We start from the raw sequence: 19,389 nt of genomic DNA on the forward strand, positions 1-19,389 counted from the left end.
TGATACTGCTCCTATAAGATACAAGAAACTCGGCCGTTTGGAAGCCATCAAAAGACGTTCCTACCAGCTGGATCTTTTACAGAATTTCGCCACCCCCTCCCCTTCTTCTTCTTCCTCCTCCTCCTTCTAACAAATCTGCTTTGGACATAGGAACGCTGCAAGGCAGATACTGCACTAAAACAGCAGATTGTGATGCCCTGCCTGGGATAGAACCGGGAGGAGAGAGCGGGATCGTCGATGTCGCACGCCCATTGGTCCAGTTTAGTAGGTGTAATAACCAAGGGGGCGGAGTTATAAGAACCTTCCTGGTCCTCTTCAGGCGCTACTAGTTGCACCGGTCTGCTGCATCACGGCTGATTTGCTTAGATCCAAGCCTGGCCATCTTCGCCAGCAAGATCCTAAGGTAAGGGGAGCTGACATGCAAAAAGATAGGAAGGAAGGAAGGAAGCAGAGGCGGTTTTGAAAAAAACCGGGATTATGCATATAAAAGAATGTTATGTTGGGATTGGGGGGAGGAAACCTGCCCTTTATTTTAAAGAGTTATATTCCAGCCCATCGCAGCATCATGGAATAATGTAGCATAGCTTCTGATAGTTTAGTCCTATGTGCAGGTTTACTCGGAATTAACTATCTCTATATTCAATAGGAAGACTTGTGACTGTGAATGGTGGTTAGTTGTTGATGCTACTGCTGTTATTGTTATTTAGTCGCTGAACCCTGAAAAAACTAACTAAACCGAATCTTCATTGGGATTTACTTTTCCTAAGTGTGCAAGGTTGCAATCCGGTTATAATAAAACATTATAAAGCGCCTGAATAGGTGGGAGATTGCTTAAATGTGTGTGTATGGGGGGGAGATGTATGTTAGCTTCTTTACAAACTTTAAGAAGTGTTCAGTCCTTAGCAATTTTAAGAAAGTTTAACAGGCATTGATTAGTTCCCACCTGCTCACATTAAACCGCCCAGAGAGCTTTGGCTATGGGGTGGTATATAAATTTAATAAATAAATAAAATAAATAAATTAGGGACTGAATGGAGGAATGGGATAGAAGAATGAATGAGCCCATGAAGAGAAGCTATAGTAGCAGCCTACTTTGCAGTGGGAGGGCTATTAAAGTGACTGGTTGGATCTCTGAGCTTTATCACACTAGCATTATACTGTGCAATCAATGCAAACTGCATGCAAAGGACTCAGAAGTTTTCCACCTTATAATCTGCTTTGATTGTGAAGTACTCCCATGCATCCTGCCGTAATTGTGCTATAAAGCCAAAAGATTCGCTGTATTTAGCCCCTACGTTTTGAGCGTATCTTCCAAGCTGCCGCTGGGGCGCAGGAGCAGGATTTTAAAGAAATGCTTACATCTGCGTAAGCTTTAAAGATAAAGACACCAAAATTGGCACAGTAATAGATATTAGGGAGAGCTTTAAACATATCAAATTTGGATGGAATTGGGTCATCCGTTGATTTTTTATGATTTTTTTACATTTCCCCCCTTAAACTCACTTCCTGGTATGCAAAGGATCGCTGTCACCTGGTAGCAAAACCAACAACAACCGCGAAAGCTTAGCGCTACTGGGATAATCCAAGGGAAGCAGGTACCTGGGATGAAGCTTTTTAACTTGAAACCTGTGATCCTATATCCTCTTAGAATGAAAAATTGTGTACATATTTGCTCCTCCTAAATTGCTGTTCCATTTTTATTACTTGGAGGTGGCCTGTTCCATTTAAAATATATTTTCATTACAAAAAAATAAAAAACTGAAGGAGAATAAGATTTATTGTCCCATTTTCTTTTTGTAATACTCTTGACAAGAGATTTTCAAAATGGGTTCACCACCTATCTTTGGTTTCTTAGAGGCAAAGGCTTACAGAAGAAAAGAAGAGAAAATGGCAGGTAAGTTGCATTTTCTTTCTCAGTTATTAAAATGGTATCAAAGTAGAAAGTGAGGTGTAACATGTCCTCAAAGTCTCCCCATATCCCGTGTTGTAATTACACATTACAACAAACACACTTATTGCTTAATATAGAGAATCAATGTGGTGTAAAGGTTAGAGCAGTCTTTCCCAACCTAGTGCTGTCCAGATGACACTCCCATTTGTCATGCTTAATTTTGAAGACAAAGCAGCTGCCAACTCAGAACATGCTGCTGATCCGGATTGGGGCTCCATGCCAGTTTCCTACGGAAAATCACCACCATCCCAAATCCCAGCACCTATTTGCCTCTGAAGGTGCTATTTACAATTTGTTTTCTTTCTTTTTTAACTCCAGGGAAAAAAGTATTAATCGTCTATGCCCACCAAGAGCCTAAATCAATGAACGGGTCTTTAAAAACTATTGCGGTGGAAGAACTGAGTAAGCAAGGCTGCAGTGTCACTGTTTCTGACCTGTATGAAATGGAGTTTGAACCACGGACAACAAGAAAGGATATAGTTGGTATGTATGGAATATGCTGTAGAAGAATATTTCTCTTTAGAGTTTACAACAAAGAGTCCTGGGGCACATTAAAAGTTAATTAATTTTACTTCAGTATACATTCTATCCATTGCATCTGGAAAAGGAAGTGGTTCCTAGCCCACACAATGTTATGCAATTTATTATTATATTTATTTGTATCCCGCCTTTTTCCCAGTACTGGGACTCAAGGCAGTTTACAATAAAGTTATTTAAGCCCGGGTGACCAGAGGAGAGACCAGATCTACTACTAGATCTCTGGTTGATTTGTAGTAGATCAGCACGAAAGATTTCTGATTCCCAGTTGGCTAACAATAAATCTCCCCACTCTCCTACTTCCTAAATTATAACTCTGAAACAAAAACAAATAGGGGTAACCAGGATTTGATTTCTGTGAGCTCCATTCAAGTTCTGATACTCGAAACAAATTTCTGGGGATAAGAATTTTATAATTCAAAGTGTCTGCTTTTTGTAGCAGGCTCTGGTTGGTGAATCCTGGGGTTCTAGTAAAAACAAAACTAAGTAGATCTTACAAGCCTGATGTCTGCCTGTCCCTATTTTAAGGCATGTACAGGGATGACCATATAGTATATGCAAAGGGCAACAGAGAGCATAATCACACAGGGGGAAATTGTGTTTGCTCACCGTTGCTTCTCTGCCCACGTGTTTGTCCCTCATTACTTCCTCATTGAAAGCGGAAGTAAACAACTTGCACGTGGCCCATTCAGTGGGCTGTTTTGATTCCGCTGCTTCTCCTGCACACAGCAGGAGATAGCGGCAACTTCCCACTTTAAAAATGTCAGACTTACTGGAGTGTTTTTTGTCATGTGAAGAAGCCTAGGAGGGGTGCGGGAGGCAGATGATGTTGTGAGAGGAAGCCGCGGAAATCCATGAGTGCCCAGTTATGAGCATGCAATAAAATGCTCATCTGATGGAGCTCAGAGAGTGAGAATTTGGGAGGTGCAGCATTCCCTTCTCTACACAGTGACTACAGGCATAGCTACACTTCAGTCTTAAACTAGTTTGACAATCTTTCTCTTTCTCCAGGGAACCCACTGGGATAAAATGGCCTGAATCTTAAGTGGGCCCAGGGACCATTTTCTACCCCTGGACACCCCCCCCCATTACAAAAAAGGGGGGTTGCCAACAAACTAGGATGGATCCTGAAAAGGACACTTTTGGCTTGTTTTCAAGCTAAATTTGCCTCTTTTCAGCAAATTGTTTGTTGCTGAAATGTGGTCGAAAGCCACTTTCCACCTCTTTTTTCCTTTTTTGCTAGCATGGTGGTTGTGGCATCAGTAGAGATCGGGGGGGGTGCATGTGGTCCATGCGCCACATGTTGCCCACCCCTGGCCTAAATGGCCTCCTGCATCTGTTTGGATGCAGCACTTCTTACAGGAAACGTTGTGTGTTTGGTTTCTCCCCCAGGCGATTTATACAACCCAGAACAGTTTAATTATGGAGTCGAGGCCTGGGAAGCTTGCAAAAATGGGTGTCTATCTGAAGATTTGATTGAGGAGCAGAGGAAAGTAAAAGAAGCCGACTTGGTGATTTTCCAGGTCATTATTTTTAAAAATTATTCCCGTGTGATCTTCTAACTCTAATATAGACGATGCCAGACAGGACTGACACTTGGTGTTTCAGCGGTGACCCCACAGCCTGTTGATCTAATCCTTGTGGACTGCAAGAAGATCTTGGGTCTGTGCAGCCCCTTGTTTAGGCAGTCTAACAAAGGACTTCCCATTATAGATGGAGAGCGATAAATGATGTCGTCCATTTGCCCTTTGGTATGCTCCGTGGTGGTGTGGGTGCTTATAATCCAATGGCCCAGATTAATCTTTGAACAACATGCATCCAAATTCTTATATACATTTTATTACAAAGTATATCATTTATTTATTTTATTTATTTATTACATTTATATCCTGCCTTTTTTCCTCCAAGGAACCCAAGGCAGAGTACATAATCATCCTTCTCTTCTCCATTTTATCCTCACAACAACAACCCTGTAAGGTGGGATGGGCTGAGAGTCTGTGACTGGCCCAAAGTCACCCAGTGGGTTTCCATGGCCAAGTGGGGACTAGAACCCAGATCTCCCAACTCCTAGTCCAACACCTTAGCCACTACACCACACCGGCTCACACTAGTATCATACAGGGAATAAGATCCAAATATACAATGTCCAAAAGCGAATGAGCAATAAACCCCACCAAAAGATCCGACAACTTAAAATGTGCATTTGCGATGTTGGAATGAGAGGCACTTTTGTATACATATTAGAGTTCAGTAGTTTCATTATAGTAGTTGTGTGCATTTGTCGGCTGACAACATTTGCAACTGTTAGCCTCATTTTGTTTTACTCAGGTTAGTCTTTGACAGGAAAAGGAGGTTCCCATAGGGTAGGAATAAGGCTGAGGGGAATGAAGCTGAATGATGGGAGATTCAGGACAGATAAAATGGAGTACTTCTTCACGCAGCACAAAGGTAAACTGTAGAATTCGCTACCGCAAAATGTAGTGATGGCCTCTTCAAAAGGGGATGAACGCATTCAGAGAGGATAAAGTTATCAATGGCTGGCATTCTTGCTGACTAGATATGGCCTCCAGTAGCAGAGGCAGTATGCCTGTTGCACACCAGTTGCTGGGAAACATGGCCAGGAGGTTGCTATTGTACTGTGGGAAGAGAATGCTGGACTAGATGGACCCTTGGTCTGATCCACCATGTTTTGATGTGCTTCCAACAATGTACCTTGGGGTATTTCTGATAACAGAGCTTATAATTGTGCTGAACTGGCATGTCTGGCACTTATAGTCCACACAGAGACTGTGTCAATCCTTGTGCTGATAGTTAAAAGCAGACTTGGAAGATCAGCACAGGAGGCAAGCCCTTTGTGAGGTGAAACCTGTAATCTTAGTTCCAGACCTTCATTTATTACATTTATTTCCTCATTTTTTTCTTCTTTCAAAGAACCCAAGGTGGCTTGCATAGTTCTCCTCCTTTCCATTTTTTTCTTACAACAGCCCTGTGAAGTAGGTTAGCCTGAGAGTCAGTGACTGACCCAAATTCATCCAGTGAGCTTCTATAGCTGACTAGGGACTAGAACCCAGATCGCACAAGTGCCAGACCACACTGGCTTTCTTATGATAGCAAATACCTCTTATTTGAGATACTTCCTGCTTGTTTCCATTGCTGAGGAAGCTGATGCTCACAAACATCCTTACAGCCAACACTGGTTTTACTTTTATTTTTATCCAGTTTCCTTTGTATTGGTTCAGTGTGCCAGCGATCATGAAAGGCTGGCTGGACCGAGTCCTGGTCCAAGGATTCGCTCATGATTTCCCGAAATGTTTTGAGTCTGGGCTACTCAAGGTACGTGATCTGTAAACTCTGGTTATACATTTGGATCATGTTGTCTACCTGTTCTTTAATCCCATTCAACATGAAGGCTGATCCCATTCAACATATGATGAGTTTTTTAACTGACCTCAGAATAGTTGTTTTAAATTATATGCTTTTAAGTTTTTGTATATTTGTTTTTAATGTTCACTGTTTTTAACTTTTGTAAACCACCCAGAAAGCTTTGGCTATGGGGCAGTATATAAATGTAAGAAATAAATAAATAAATAAATAAGGCTGCAGTCTTATTTGCCCACTCACTGGGGAATAAGCCCCAACGAAGGCAGGGCAAATTCCTTCCAAGTCAACACATGTAGAATCAGGTTTCATGATTTGTATAAGTTTTTAGCACCCTCTATCCCTAAGGCTCAGGCCAGATTTTTTCACATGCTTATTATCCTCATGACAAACTTCTGAGGTAGGCCACTGAGTTGTCTATTTACAAATCACGAATTCAAGCTGAAGGAGAGCACCTAGCACATGCCTCTGCCTGTTGAACCACGTTGGCCGTCTTAAACAGAAGTCTGTTTTTAAGATTCTCCCATCCATTAATGCCATTGAATCAGGGGCGGGCCATTTGTAGTCCTCCAGATGTTGTTGGACTGCAACTCCCATCAGCCCTAGCCAGTATAACCAGTGGTGAGGCATGATGGGAGTTGCAGTCCAACAACATCTAGAGGGCCACATTACCCACCGCTGCATTGAACGCTCTCCTAAAGGTGTGCTGCCGGCAGCCATCTTTTCAGTTTTAGGGCCTATTCGCACAAGGCCCACATACCTATGATAGCTTACTGAATGTGAATAGGAGGGCTCCTAGCGCTACCAATTGAAAGTCATGATGCAGCTATTCCACCTTTTCCTTTTTATTGGATTTTTCCTTAATGGATTTTTTTGTGTGTGGAGAGAAAAAGGTCGAAGAAGTGGTGGGAAGAAACAGGCGGGTTGCAAGCGGAAGTCATCTGTTTGAACACACACAGAATGAGGCAACATGGTGGCACAGTATGCGAAGTGCCCTGGAAGACGTCGCACTATACGAGCTGATCCATGCTTCATACCGAAGACCAAGGACACCAAACATCTCCCACACTAGAGGCTCTCCCACACTAGAGGCCTTCAAGAGACAGCTGGACAACCATCTGTCAGGGATGCTTTAGGGTGGATTCCTGCATTGAGCAGGGGGTTGGACTCGATGGCCTTGTAGGCCCCTTCCAACTCTGCTATTCTATGATTCTATGACTCTATCTGGCAAAAGACATAAAACGTGAAAAGGAGATGCATCTCCAAACAGGCAGCGGGTTTTATCCAAAGGAGCAGAACTCTGCAAACTGGACACTCCTGTAGGCAGCTTGTGTGTGTGTGTTTCACCAATTTCCCCTATGGCTCCTATTTTCCCTAAATGTGCTCTGGAAGCTTAGGGGCTGCTCCAGAACTGTATGGGAGGTAGCTTCAGGGACAGGTGGAGGAGAGCACGTTGGTACACGCAGCCCATCACTGCCCAGAAAGACAGCGTAGGAGTATTTAAATAGATAAATAAATTCAATAAAATACTATGTTTTTCTCATTTTATTCCAGAATAAACAAGCCTTACTTTCATTTACCACTGGAGGAGACAAAGAGATGTATTCAAAAGGAGGTGTCACTGGGGATATCCGTCATTCTCTGTGGCCCATGCAGGTAATGTGGACATCCACGTGCCACCTCAATCGCGGGACGCCTTCTGGACTCTGGCCAGACGTTTTGATTACCGCACACTGCTATCGCTTTTCTTTGAACAGATTGTAAGCTGCTCAGCAGTAGCAACAGCAGGGCTGATGTCTGTAGGCAACTATGCGCAAGGTTGGGCTCAGATTCAACATGGCGCTAGCGTGATAAGACTTGCTTCTTCTCTGCTTCTCCCTGCAGCTTTCCGTGTGGCCTAAAAATCTACTCTGGAGGGTTTCTCACCCCTCTCTAATTGTAGCAGCCCTTAATATCCCTTTAAAAAAGGGTTGGAAGCAAATCATGCGGCAGAGTAGGAGGAAAATAGTCTTGCCTGCCCCATTCGGACAAAACCTAGGCCACCTTTATACCTTCCCCGCAGTAGCTGAGTTGCCACTGGCCTGCGATTCCCCTCATGCCACTCCCACTAATATATACAACTCCTTTGGCTCAGACAGATGACATGGTTGGGGAGTGTCACTATTATTTATTTATTTATTTAGCACCATCAAGGTTTACAACATAGCAAAAGAATAAAACAGCAACACCCTGCCACATAGGCTTACATTCTTAAGTGATATGCAACCGTCCAGTTTACTGTAACCATATCTATGAGAACTGCATGATCATTTACTGGGAGCAGCTATTACAGTGTTTTTGAAGATTATTACTTTTGGACAAGGCCAGCCTTACCATTGGGAAGAGTGAGGTGGCCTTCTTAGGTGGCAGGGGAACACGGTGGGTGCTACACAGTCTGTCTGCTCTCACTCAGCTTGGTTATCCTTGGGTTTGGTAGAGGATACTGTCACACTGGCAGCGTTGAAGCAAGATTCAGTGATTGCTCTAGTTGGCTTCTGTATGTGCAACGGGAGGAGGTGCCAATTTATCCTTCACCTCAGGCTGCAAAATGTCTTGGGTCGGCCCTGCTTTTTGGAGCATATGGCTTCAGTCTTGTAACATCTCCACTGGCTTCTAAATCATTTCTGGTCATAATTCAAAATGCTGGTTAGCCCCAAATGGGTTGAGACAAGGATACTTGAGGGACCACTTCCTCCCACTTGATCTCATCGTTAGAGGCTTTGTTCTGTGTCCCGTTGGATTCTAAGGTGTGATTGGCTGGGATGTAGGATAGGGCCTTCTCAGTTGCAGCAACCCGATTGTGAAGCTCTGTCCCTAGAGAGTTTTGGCTGGGTCCCTCTCTTCTGAGCTTCAGGCAAGCTGTGGAAATTTTTTTTAAAAAAAAATGTCTGGCTTTAGTAACATCCAGGGGTTTATTTCTCCCCCACCCACCCCCATTGGCTGGTTGTGCTTTTAGGCTGCAATCCAATGCACACTTATCTGAGAGTGAGTCCCATTGAACTCTGTAAGGCTTACTTCTGAGTAGAATGTATAGGGTTGCAGTCTTATGTGTTCTCATTCTGCTCATGGTTTTAACTGTATTTTATTGTATTTTAATATATTTTAATGTAAGCTGCTATAAGGGACCTATTTCAGGCTGAAGAGTGGGGTATAAATACCAATAAATAATGCCAAAGTGGTCCTGAGAAATCTCCGCTATCAACCTGGCCGTTCACTGAGATCTACCGATCAGGGCCTCCTGGTTGATCACCTGCACAGGTACATCCTGCCTTTGGAATTTTCTCCCTACTGCAGAGTGATGGGCACAACAGCACCACTTGAAAATTATCTGTATACCCAGGAATTCACTGATTCTGATATCTAGCTCAACAGTTGCTTTTTTAAAATTTTATTTTAATCTTTTTATTTTATTTTAATTTTTGTTTTGAGTGCATTTTGGGCATTGCCCTGCAATTTGGTACTGAAAGGCAGTACATAAATCCAGCAGTGTATCCTTCAAGCAGAAGCTGTACCTCCACCTGTTCATTTCTGAAGGTCTGGGCAGCTGTAGCTGACTCCTGTGTTTATGTCTGTTTTCCCATTTTATAAACTGGCTGTTATTGTTGGTGCCCACAACTCCCATTGACACACATAAGCTACTACTGACTCAGTTTAATACATTTTAATGTTTCAAGTTTTTAATACCAACAGTGATCTAAACAAACCAAGTCAACCATTGTATCTCTCTCTCTCTCTCTGTGCCCCTTTTTCGTTTTGACTCCAGCATGGAATATTGCATTTCTGCGGCTTCAGCATCCTTGCTCCGCAGATCTGCTATGCGCCAGAGTCTGTGGCAGAGGAGGAGAGAGTTCAGATGCTGACTTCGTGGGTGAAACGGCTAAGGACCCTCTGGGAAGAGAAACCTATAGACTGCACTCCTGAGTGGTACTATAAGTAACATTTGAGTGGAAGTATCAGAGATGCAAGTATTTTTTCCACTTCCTTTTCTCTTTTTTTGCTTTCCTCTGACTTCATTAGCGTCCCCACACTTCATTGCATGAAAGGAATAAGCAAAACTGGGTAGAATCAGAGGCATGGCCTCATGTATAAACCATTCCCTTTTTTATGCAAACCCATTTCCTTGACTTCAAGGCTGTGGCAGAAAATCAATTATTCTGTGCCAGTCAAAGAAAAAACAGTGCAGTTTAGGTTCTGTGCTTCACGCTTGCAGCTTTGTGCCTTCATGTTTCAGGGAGCTTCTGATGTTGTGAATTTGGGGCTGTTTTGCCAATTCCGCATGCCAATATTCTGAATTTGGGGTTATTTTGGTTTTTCAGTTTAGCATGTGAAATCGGTACTTTCACAACATTTTTAAAGTTTTAAATTGATCTTTGTATACTATGGTTTTACCTGTGAACTGCCCAGAGAGCCTTGGTTGTTGGGCAGTATAAATATGTATTTAAATAAATAAATAAATAAATAAATAACGTTGCCTCTGTGAATAAAATTGAACAAAATGTTCTCTTCTTGGGACATTCTTTGTTTGTGTTTATCAGTGTGTTTAGTACATATTACTTTCACAATCAGATTGTGTGGAGACTCTACCTCTTACTCCCTCAGACCTCTATGTAGTAAAGCATGCACCCAGTGGGCTCTTTCTTCCCCCTTTCCCAAACTTCAAAAGGAAATGGTCAGTGGCATTTAACCACACTGGCCCTCTGTGTTTCACATCCAAAATGTGAATATAGAAATATACAAAAGAACTGTTAGGCATCTCCCCTCCACCACCTGCGTCTTCAAGTTGGGAGATAGAACCAACCTCAACCATTGGCAGGCAGCCCTGGCAGATGATGATAACAAGTAGTGATTGACCTTGAATCTTAGTGCTAAAGTCTTTCCCAGCCAAACATCTAAAGCTGGCAAGCTGGGGAAATGCATACAATTGAGGCAGCATAATACAGAAGCCTGCATGACAAATCCAGGCACAGACGTGAGTTAAACCTGATGGGAAATTTAGGCTTCCAAGACGACAACCGTGATGCACAAAAAGCTCTTTGATATTACAGTGGTGGTCTGCAATTCCACTATACTATTCCAAGAGACAGTTGTGTTGTAAGTAGGACCAGTGGAAAAGAAAATGCAGGAAAGGGAATTCAAGAAGAAAAAGATGTAAGGAAGCCAATTCAGTGTAAGCAATTCTAAAACCCACCAAAAATATGACATAGGTTATCTGATCTCTTCCGGTAGGCCTATCCAGTAGAATTTTAGGATGCTTTTAATATGTTTTTAGGATGTTTTTAACAGTGTATGCTATGTTTTTAATCAGTATTTTATGCATTTTATGCTTGTTGTTTCCGCCTTGATCCAATCAGAGAGGCAGGTAAGAAATAAATTATTATTATTATTATCTTGTAATGCACATGCAGGTTCATTCGTACTTTTCTATATTTATGTTAATGATGTGAAACATGAATAGAGGGCCAGTTCGGTTAAAAAAAAATTAGCCTAAGATCTCATAAGGATGACTTCATGTAGTAATTCAGCCAGAGACCTACTTTATGACTATATGACCAAATTACTGTTCTGTAAAATGGGTAAGTCTCAGTTATGTGAAACAGGTATAACAATGCCCTCCTTCACAAGGCACCATTTACCACTCTGCCTCCGACTTGATTTCGGGCTCCACAGAAATGAAATGTCAAGTTATGGCAATGTAATCTTTGGATTCACCACAAGATGTCAGCCTAATCCCTCACTTTGCCAAGTAAAACGAAGCCATGACTGGCTGGAAGAGAAGGAGGGGAGGAAGAATTCCCCAGTTGCACAACAGCCAGAGACAAAAGTGGAGGCCAGTGCGTGTTTTGCTGTCTTTGCAACCAAATGTATCATATGGCTTCTGGCTCTACACATGTGTACACACACTAGGGGTGTGCACAGACCCCCCGCTCCGCTTCACTTGCAGATCCGCGATTTTCGGAGCGGGCCGCTTCGCCCCGCCCCCGCTCCACCCATTTCCGCTCCGCTCCGCTCGGAGCTCCGGATCCGGATCGGAGCTCCATTTTCCCCCCCATAGGGTTGCATTGAAAGCTAAAAAATTATACAACTTTTTTTCTGTTCAAGTTAGAAACCTCACGTTTGGCACCATGACACCTCATGGGGGTATACACACGCACGCCAAGTTTCAAGGGAATCCCATCATCCCCTGATTTTTGGGGAATTTTTGAAAATCGGGCACCCCATTCACACCCCTTGGGATAGCTCCGTCAATTTGCATGTTAGAAACCTCAAACTCGGCACCATGAAAGCTTATTCATGTGTCCACATGGACGCCCAGACTCAAGGCAATCCCATCATCCCCTGATTTTTGGCGCGGCTTAACTCACCCCAAATTGTCCCATTCTACAACTACGTCAATTTGCACGTTAGAAACCTATCCTTTGGTCCCATGACAGCTTACCCATGTGTCCCCATGGACGCCAAGTTTCAAGGCAATCCCATCATCCCCTGATTTTTGGGGAATTTTTGAAAATCGGGCATCCCATTCACACCCCTTTCCATAGCTCCGTCAATTTGCACGTTAGAAATCTCAAACTCGCCACCATGAAAGCTTATCCAGGGATACATACGCACGCCGAGACTCAAGGCAGTCCCATCATCCCCTGATTTTTGGGGAATTTATGAAATTCCAACACCCCTTTCCATAGCTCCGTCAATTTTGCACGTTAAAAAAAAACCTCAAACTCACCACCATGACAGCTTATCCAGGGATACATACGCACGCCGAGACTCAAGGCAGTCCCATCATCCCCTGTTTTTTGGCGGGGCTTAAACCTGCAAAATTTGGAACTTCCAAAACTTCAAGTGAGTGCAGGAAGGACTTCTCCCCTGAGTCAAAGCCACACACACACAACATCCCTGCGAGGTGGGCAGGGGAGGAGGGAGGGAAGGCAGGCAGGCATGCAGCTGGCATTTCTGGGGGCATAAGGAAGTGAGCCAAGGATAAGCCAGTAATGCATATAAAATGGAATAAATAAACAAATAAACGAAGGAGGGGTGGAATTAAAAGCAGCAGTGTTGCTGAATAAACAGCAAGAAGAACTTTTTTAAAAAGCCTATATCTGTCTTTTACCAGCAATAGGGGGACGTGCCCGGGGGAGAGGGAAGCAGCTGCCAGTTCAGCTCAAGAAAGCCATTGCTTCACCAACAGCTCTAAGAAGTAAACACTCACTTCAACTCATAATAGGCATCACTCCACCACTAAGAAGTAAACGCTCACTTCGACTCATGATAGGCATTGCTCCACCGTTTTACTCTCTTTGGAAGGCTCTGATGGCCTTCCAGTGCAGGAGAGAGTGGGGGCACGTCCACAATGAGATGCCCTAGGGGAGCTCATCCCCTTGCACCACATCTTTTCAGTGGTTCCCCAAAGTTAGGGTGGGTAGCAGTGCTGTGTTTCTATCTCTTATTATTGGCTTAGTATATGATTTCAGGTTGTGTTTGTGCATTTGGTGGGGCTACTGTGTTAAAAAACACTGGGAAAAGTCCGTTCAGATTAAGAAAGAGAAGTTTCCCAGAATCCCAAGTTACCCGTTTTGCCTATGCCCTCCTCTAACTTTGGGATCATGTGATCATGACCGGGAGCTGACTCTGCCTCTCAGCCCTTTGAAAAAGGTATTTTTCCCGCCGATTTTTTAAAAAATTCTAGCGCGCGACCCGCACCACGCAGAGAGGTGAGAGTAGTCTCAAAATGACCCCCATCCACGACTCTCTGTGCACAAGAATTTTCAGAACGATAGCTTAAAAATCAACCCAGTTATCCCTGATTGTTTTCCTCAATGCAATCCTATGGGCGAAAACCGCCGTTTGACCCGCACTGTCCGTTTGTTTACCCGATTTGTAAAAAAATCTAGCACACGACCCGCACGACGCAGAGAGGTGAGAGTAGTCTCAAAATGACCCCCATCCACGACTCTCTGAGCACAAGAATTTTCAGAATGATAGCTTCAAAAACAACCCAGTTATCCGCGATTATTTCCCGCAATGCAATCCTATGGGCGAAATGTTTTCAAGATGGCGATCGGAGCGGTCCGCCTGAAATAGGAGCTCCAAAAAATGGTCGCTTCTCTTCGCCTTGCTTCTAGGGGTCCGCGGTCCGCTTCTCCTCCGCCTCTGGGTAAGGCGGAGCAGGCCAATTCGCTACTGCTTCTCCGCTCCTAATCGGAGCGGAGCACATGCCTAATACACACACACACACACACACACAGCAGCTTGCTTGTTAAAAGTACAGTAGTGATGCCTCTTAAATTCCTATCTCTCTTCATTCATCCCTAGACTTCCATGAGCCAATAAAGCCATGAAATTGACTAGGCCAAAGGGTAAGCAGGCCCCCGTCTTGATGGCGGCACTTTGGAGCCACAAGGCCTCCGGCTGTCACACTTGGGTTCCTTCCCAGCATCTGCACAGGAACTAACACAAGTGCGGAATTTCTGGCACAGCTGCTGCAGCGCTGAGCACCAGGAGGAATGAGGGAGGAATCCAGAAAGCCAGAGGAGGACCAGGAGAGGAACGCAGTATGCCTGAACTACCTCTCCCCACGCTGACCTCCCTTTTTAAAAAAATATTATTATCTGTATTTGCACAGCTTTGCAGTTACAGATGGGGGGAAGGAACAAGTGCCATTCCTCTCCTCCTCCCTTTTATTTATTTGTTATTTACCAAGGGGCTCTTCTGAGCTCCTGGAGGTCCGCCTCCTTCCCTGTCCAGCCAATAGCAACCAATCAGGGGGGTGCCATTGGCTGTGACACATCTCCACAGACAAAAAAGTTGATCAGTAAGGCATAAGTAAACCTGTGTTCCATGCCCCTGAGTAGGCAGTCTTGTTTTATAATGTGAGCCCTGCTCAATCAGATCAAGTTCCAACTAGTCCACGTGTGCTTCCTGGCTATCATGCTATTGCCCTGCCTCGTTCATGGAATGCAAGAGGAGGGCCAGACGTTGTCTTCTATTCATAGCCCTCCTTTGTTTTCCGCTTCTTTTCTTACCACAGGAACTCCGTTAAGGAGGAAAACTTCATTAAGGAAGAAATTTTCATCTATTAAGAAACTTCATTAAGGAGGAAAGGAAAGGCACCTCTCGTGCAAGCACTGAGTCATTACTGACTCTTGGAGGGACGCCAGTTTTCACTGACGTTTTCTTGGCAGGCCTTATAGGGGGTGGTTTGTTGTTGCCTTCCCCTGCCATCTTTGCCAGAATTTCAGGAACCAGAAAGCACTAGACCAGGGGTAGGCAAAATGGGCCCTACTGCCCCTATCATGCTGCCAAATTTGGTGATGAATGTTATTTGGGGCTGTTTGTTCGTTTGTTTTATAAAATGCTGCTCTGTAGAGCTCTGTTATCCAGCTACATTTGACCCTTTACACACTTCATAGCCACAACTGAGGAAAGGGTCAAATTTGACCCTTTTGGAGGGTTTTTGTCACATGTCACTGCCACAACACAGGCTCTGAACACCAAGCCTGGCCGCGGCTACTCCCTGCTCAAGCCAAGCACCACCGCTTGATACGCCTGAGGCAAGGGATAAAAACCACCTTCCTCCAAACTATGTGGAGAAAGGGGTTAAATGGAGAAGGATTTCAATAATAAAATAATGCGCTGTGAGTTATATGTGCTGAGGAGAATTATTGTCAGAGTGGGTGCTAAATGTGTAAACTTCAGATGATAAATGCCAAACAGACACATGGGATTTTTGTGGTAGTTAAAAATAAAATAATTAAAATTTATTTTTAAAAGTTCACAAGCTTTGTTTCAAATAAAACATTTAAAAACCTTTTTGAAACCTTTCATCCAATCCTTTCACTCATTCACATACGCGCTTTCCTTTCTCTCACACAATCACTCTTGAGCTTTCTTTATTATCTGTATTGATTAATATACATCAACTATGTGCACACCACACTCCAAAGACACCACTCCCTACAGTGAACCTCAAATTTCCCAGAACTTAAGCACTCTAAACACAGAGAGCTAAAAACTCTAAGAGTACCTAAAAAGTCTCCCCCAATCCCCTCCGTCATTCCCTTATATATCACTCCTCCCCCCTCCTCAGACATTCTAACCCCACCCACTCAGGCCAACATTCTAAAAACCACAGACTTACACACTTCAGACATACATTTGGGAACTGACTTGTGGGGTGTAACGCCACGGTCACCCCATAGATTAGGCACCCACAGAGTGTGGCCTGCATAGGGGGCTGGGAGCAAAAATGCCCCCCAGGCCACCCAAAGTTCCCCCACCCACACTAAACAGTTTGTTGGAAATGGTCAAGACACAGTGGATCGTGATTATTTATTTAATAGCCTGCTTTTCTGCCAACAAAATGGTACTCAAGGTGGCTAATGATAAAATCCAGACGAAAAACAAAATCTTAATTAAAACGTAACATAATAAATGAATTTAAAAAGCGAAAACCAACCATTTCAATAAATAAGCAGCACTAGTCAAAACAAACCAACCTCTAGCAACAGACCAGTGTACATGCTAAAGGCCTGCCTGGATAAAAATGTGTTTGCCTGGACAGTGGAAGGACAGGGAGGGAGCCATTCCAGCCTTCATCTCATCTCCCCGCCCCTGCCCCCACTTACCATTGTCTCTCAGACCTTTTTATATGGAAGAGGGTGCGTGCTCTTTATTTGTTTTGGTATGAATCTTCCACACCCTCATGCCCTCCAAATCACCTGTTTTGTAGTCTAAAACATCCAGAGGTTTTGAACTACGGCTCCCATCAGGCTCACTACAGCTCCCATCAGGCTCAATCCTGGCCTATTACAGTAAATTGGATGCGATTCAGTAAGCAGTTTACTTCTTAGGATGTTTTCTAATAATTTCCTCATCAGCTGAGAAAACTGATAATGGAAAGGCAGAACACTACTTCTTTCTGTACTTTCTATCTTTACACTTTAAACCACAGGGGAAGTCCTACAAGTTCTGCATGTCCCTGTATCTCATCAGCGATCAGGATGCTTTATGTCTTATAAAATTCATGCACGGAATAAGATGCAACATACACATGTGCTGTACATAAAAGATTTCATTTTTTTAAATTAAATGCTGAGTGAACACATTACAATAATGGCTGGGGAACTGAAGTCGTAGCTAGAATAGGACAAGAGGTGGAGCTCAGGGGCAGAGAAAGAAAGTTTTTTTTTAATGCTGTGGTGTAGTGGAACCAAGGCCCACAGAGATGTGGCACCAGCACTTTTTTATAAGCAGATGTCATGTCTAGCCCTGCTCCCCCTAACTTGGAAGAAGGTGTTTCAGGTGATCAATCAGAATCAGACTCTGAAGTAGAGGAGTCGGTGCCAGAAACAGGCCAGCCTGTGCCAGTGGGGGAGAAAGCTCTCACGAGCTCTTCACCAACTGGTGGTGAACTCTCCCCAGAGCTTATCTCGTCAACGGCAAATAATACACAGTCAGTGGGAAGCCAACATTCTTCCGATGTACTCTAGGATCAGGTTAGCCTATCCTAGAGTACGTTGCAGGCTAAAATGGGAGGAGCGAAAGGAAGGCGAGAGAAAGTCAGCCCGGCTTGCATCTCGTGAGAACCTGCCTCAGAACTAGTCTTTCTGAAGTTAACACATCTTGGGAAAAGGCTTTCCATTCTTGAATGGACAGTTGTCTCGCTTAGTTTGCATAGTTTTGCCTAGGGGGAAAAAGACGGAATATAAATATAAAAAAATAAAATAAGAGATTATACTCTTTTCAGGCAGGAAGGGATGTTTATTGCTTAAATAAAGCTTTGTGGATTACTGAGCAAGTCTCGTTATTATTGTCTCCCAATAAGGCAGGAGGTTTTTGAGAAACATGACAGCAGGGGTGCTGACATCATCTGCCACCACCCTCAGAATTCCCTGCTCCCTCTGAGCTTAGAGACAATCCTCACAGTAGCTTGCAGGAAATCAATTTCCCCAGCAATGATATATTGCTCCTTGTTGGAATGCAAAGCATTTGGGGCATGGGGGTGGGGGTGGTCTTGAATGGGCAATTAAGACCCAATAGTTTCATAAACGGCCTCCTGATTGAGATGAAAAGTGCTACAGATGGCTTGTTGATATGGATGAACTCAGCAGCCTGAATTTTTGGGCTCTCCTTGGTGCATATGGCTGTGGAGATGGTCATAATAAGCACGTGCACTCCCAGTTGACCACTACACCGATGGTGGTCATTGGTGATGGTAAAGGGAATGGCTATGCCTTGTTGACTGATAACGTTGACTCATTGCTGGTGATGTATCCCAGCATTCCCCAACCTGATGCTCTCTGGACATGTTGGGCTCCAGCTCCAAAAATTCCAAGCAGGAATGGGAGTTCTTGTTGAGATATCTGGAGGGCACCAAGTTGGAAGAGGCTGATGTATGCTGAGTCAGAAATGCTCTCCCTTAATTTCATTTCTTGAAATGACTTGCGAGGTGTAAGTGCCCCCCAATTGTAGCATTAAGGTATTCTCTGAATACAAGCATTTATGGCTTCAAACAGACTGATATGAACCGCTAGCAATTTCATCATATCTTTAACTAGAACAGGGGTGCAGAACATCTTTCAGCCTGAAGGTTGAAGATGCTTCACACCTTGGACAGCTCCTTTAGGGTTCTGACTGGTTCTGACTGAAACCTGGAGCGGATTCACCACCCCACTGATACCGGAACCACCAGCATTCACTGATAAGGTCCATCTCTTACAGGTACATGCTTCAAACTTTACTTCCCCTGCCCTGGTGACTGCCCCAACCTGCTGCCCTCCACATTTTCTGGACTACAACTCCCATAAGCCCCAAATGATCGACACATCTGGAGGGCTGCAAATTGGGGAAGGCTGTTTTAGATTATCAAATGGGAAACCAGGAGGACAAACACTGCCCCGCTCCCCAAATTTCAGCGAGGTGGGCAAGTGTGTCGAGCAACAAAATAACAGCAAAAGGCTTTCCCTGAGGAGTCCTGCAGCACCTAAAATACTGACAGGTTTGTTGTAGCATTAGTTCAATGGGGCTAACTCCCAGGTAAGTGTGTATAGGACTCAGCCTTCGTGGACTCTTAGTTGCTACAGGTCTCTCTCTCTCTCTCTCTCTCTCTCTCTCTCTCTCTCTCTCTCTCTCTCTCTCTCTCTCTCTCTCTCTGTGTGTGTGTGTGTGTGTGTGTGTGTGTGTGTGTGTGTGTGTACACACGTACTTGCGTGCTCTATGGAGCCAATGCAGAGGCCATCAGTGAGGGAGGAAGCAGCAGCCAGGCAGTTCTCCACCGTGCCTGGGTCCAGCTCCAGCTGAGAGCCCCCTCCTTCCTGCTACCAACTGTCTCTGCAGAGGCCACCAGTGAGGGAGGAAGCAGCAGCCAGGCACCTCTCCACCGGGCCTGGGTCCAGCTCCAGCTGAGAGCCCCCTCCCTCCTGCTGTCAACTGACACTGCAGAGGCCATCAGTGAGGGAGGAAGCAGCAGCCAGGCACTTCTCCACCGT

The 19,389-nt window shown here is 44.2% G+C and overlaps 1 protein-coding gene across 2 annotated transcripts; it reads left to right on the forward strand.

Moving 5' to 3' along the window:
- The first annotated feature begins 324 nt into the window (after positions 1-324).
- On the forward strand, positions 325-10,432 carry NQO2 (N-ribosyldihydronicotinamide:quinone dehydrogenase 2). 2 transcript variants are annotated; one of them, XM_063129759.1, is made up of 8 exons: positions 352-403; positions 1,520-1,595; positions 1,856-1,894; positions 2,270-2,434; positions 3,881-4,011; positions 5,708-5,821; positions 7,421-7,522; positions 9,669-10,432. In XM_063129759.1, the coding sequence occupies exons 3-8, from the start codon at positions 1,888-1,890 to the stop codon at positions 9,840-9,842; spliced, it is 693 nt and encodes a 230-aa protein (XP_062985829.1). In that variant the 5' UTR covers positions 352-403; positions 1,520-1,595; positions 1,856-1,887; the 3' UTR covers positions 9,843-10,432. The 2 variants fall into 2 exon arrangements, with proteins under 2 accessions (XP_062985830.1, XP_062985829.1); XM_063129760.1 differs by lacking the exon at positions 1,520-1,595 and having other exon boundaries at positions 325-403.
- Positions 10,433-19,389: the final 8,957 nt, after the last annotated feature.

This window comes from Elgaria multicarinata, chromosome 7 (genome assembly GCF_023053635.1).
Source record: "Elgaria multicarinata webbii isolate HBS135686 ecotype San Diego chromosome 7, rElgMul1.1.pri, whole genome shotgun sequence".
Lineage (NCBI taxonomy): Eukaryota > Metazoa > Chordata > Lepidosauria > Squamata > Anguidae > Elgaria > Elgaria multicarinata.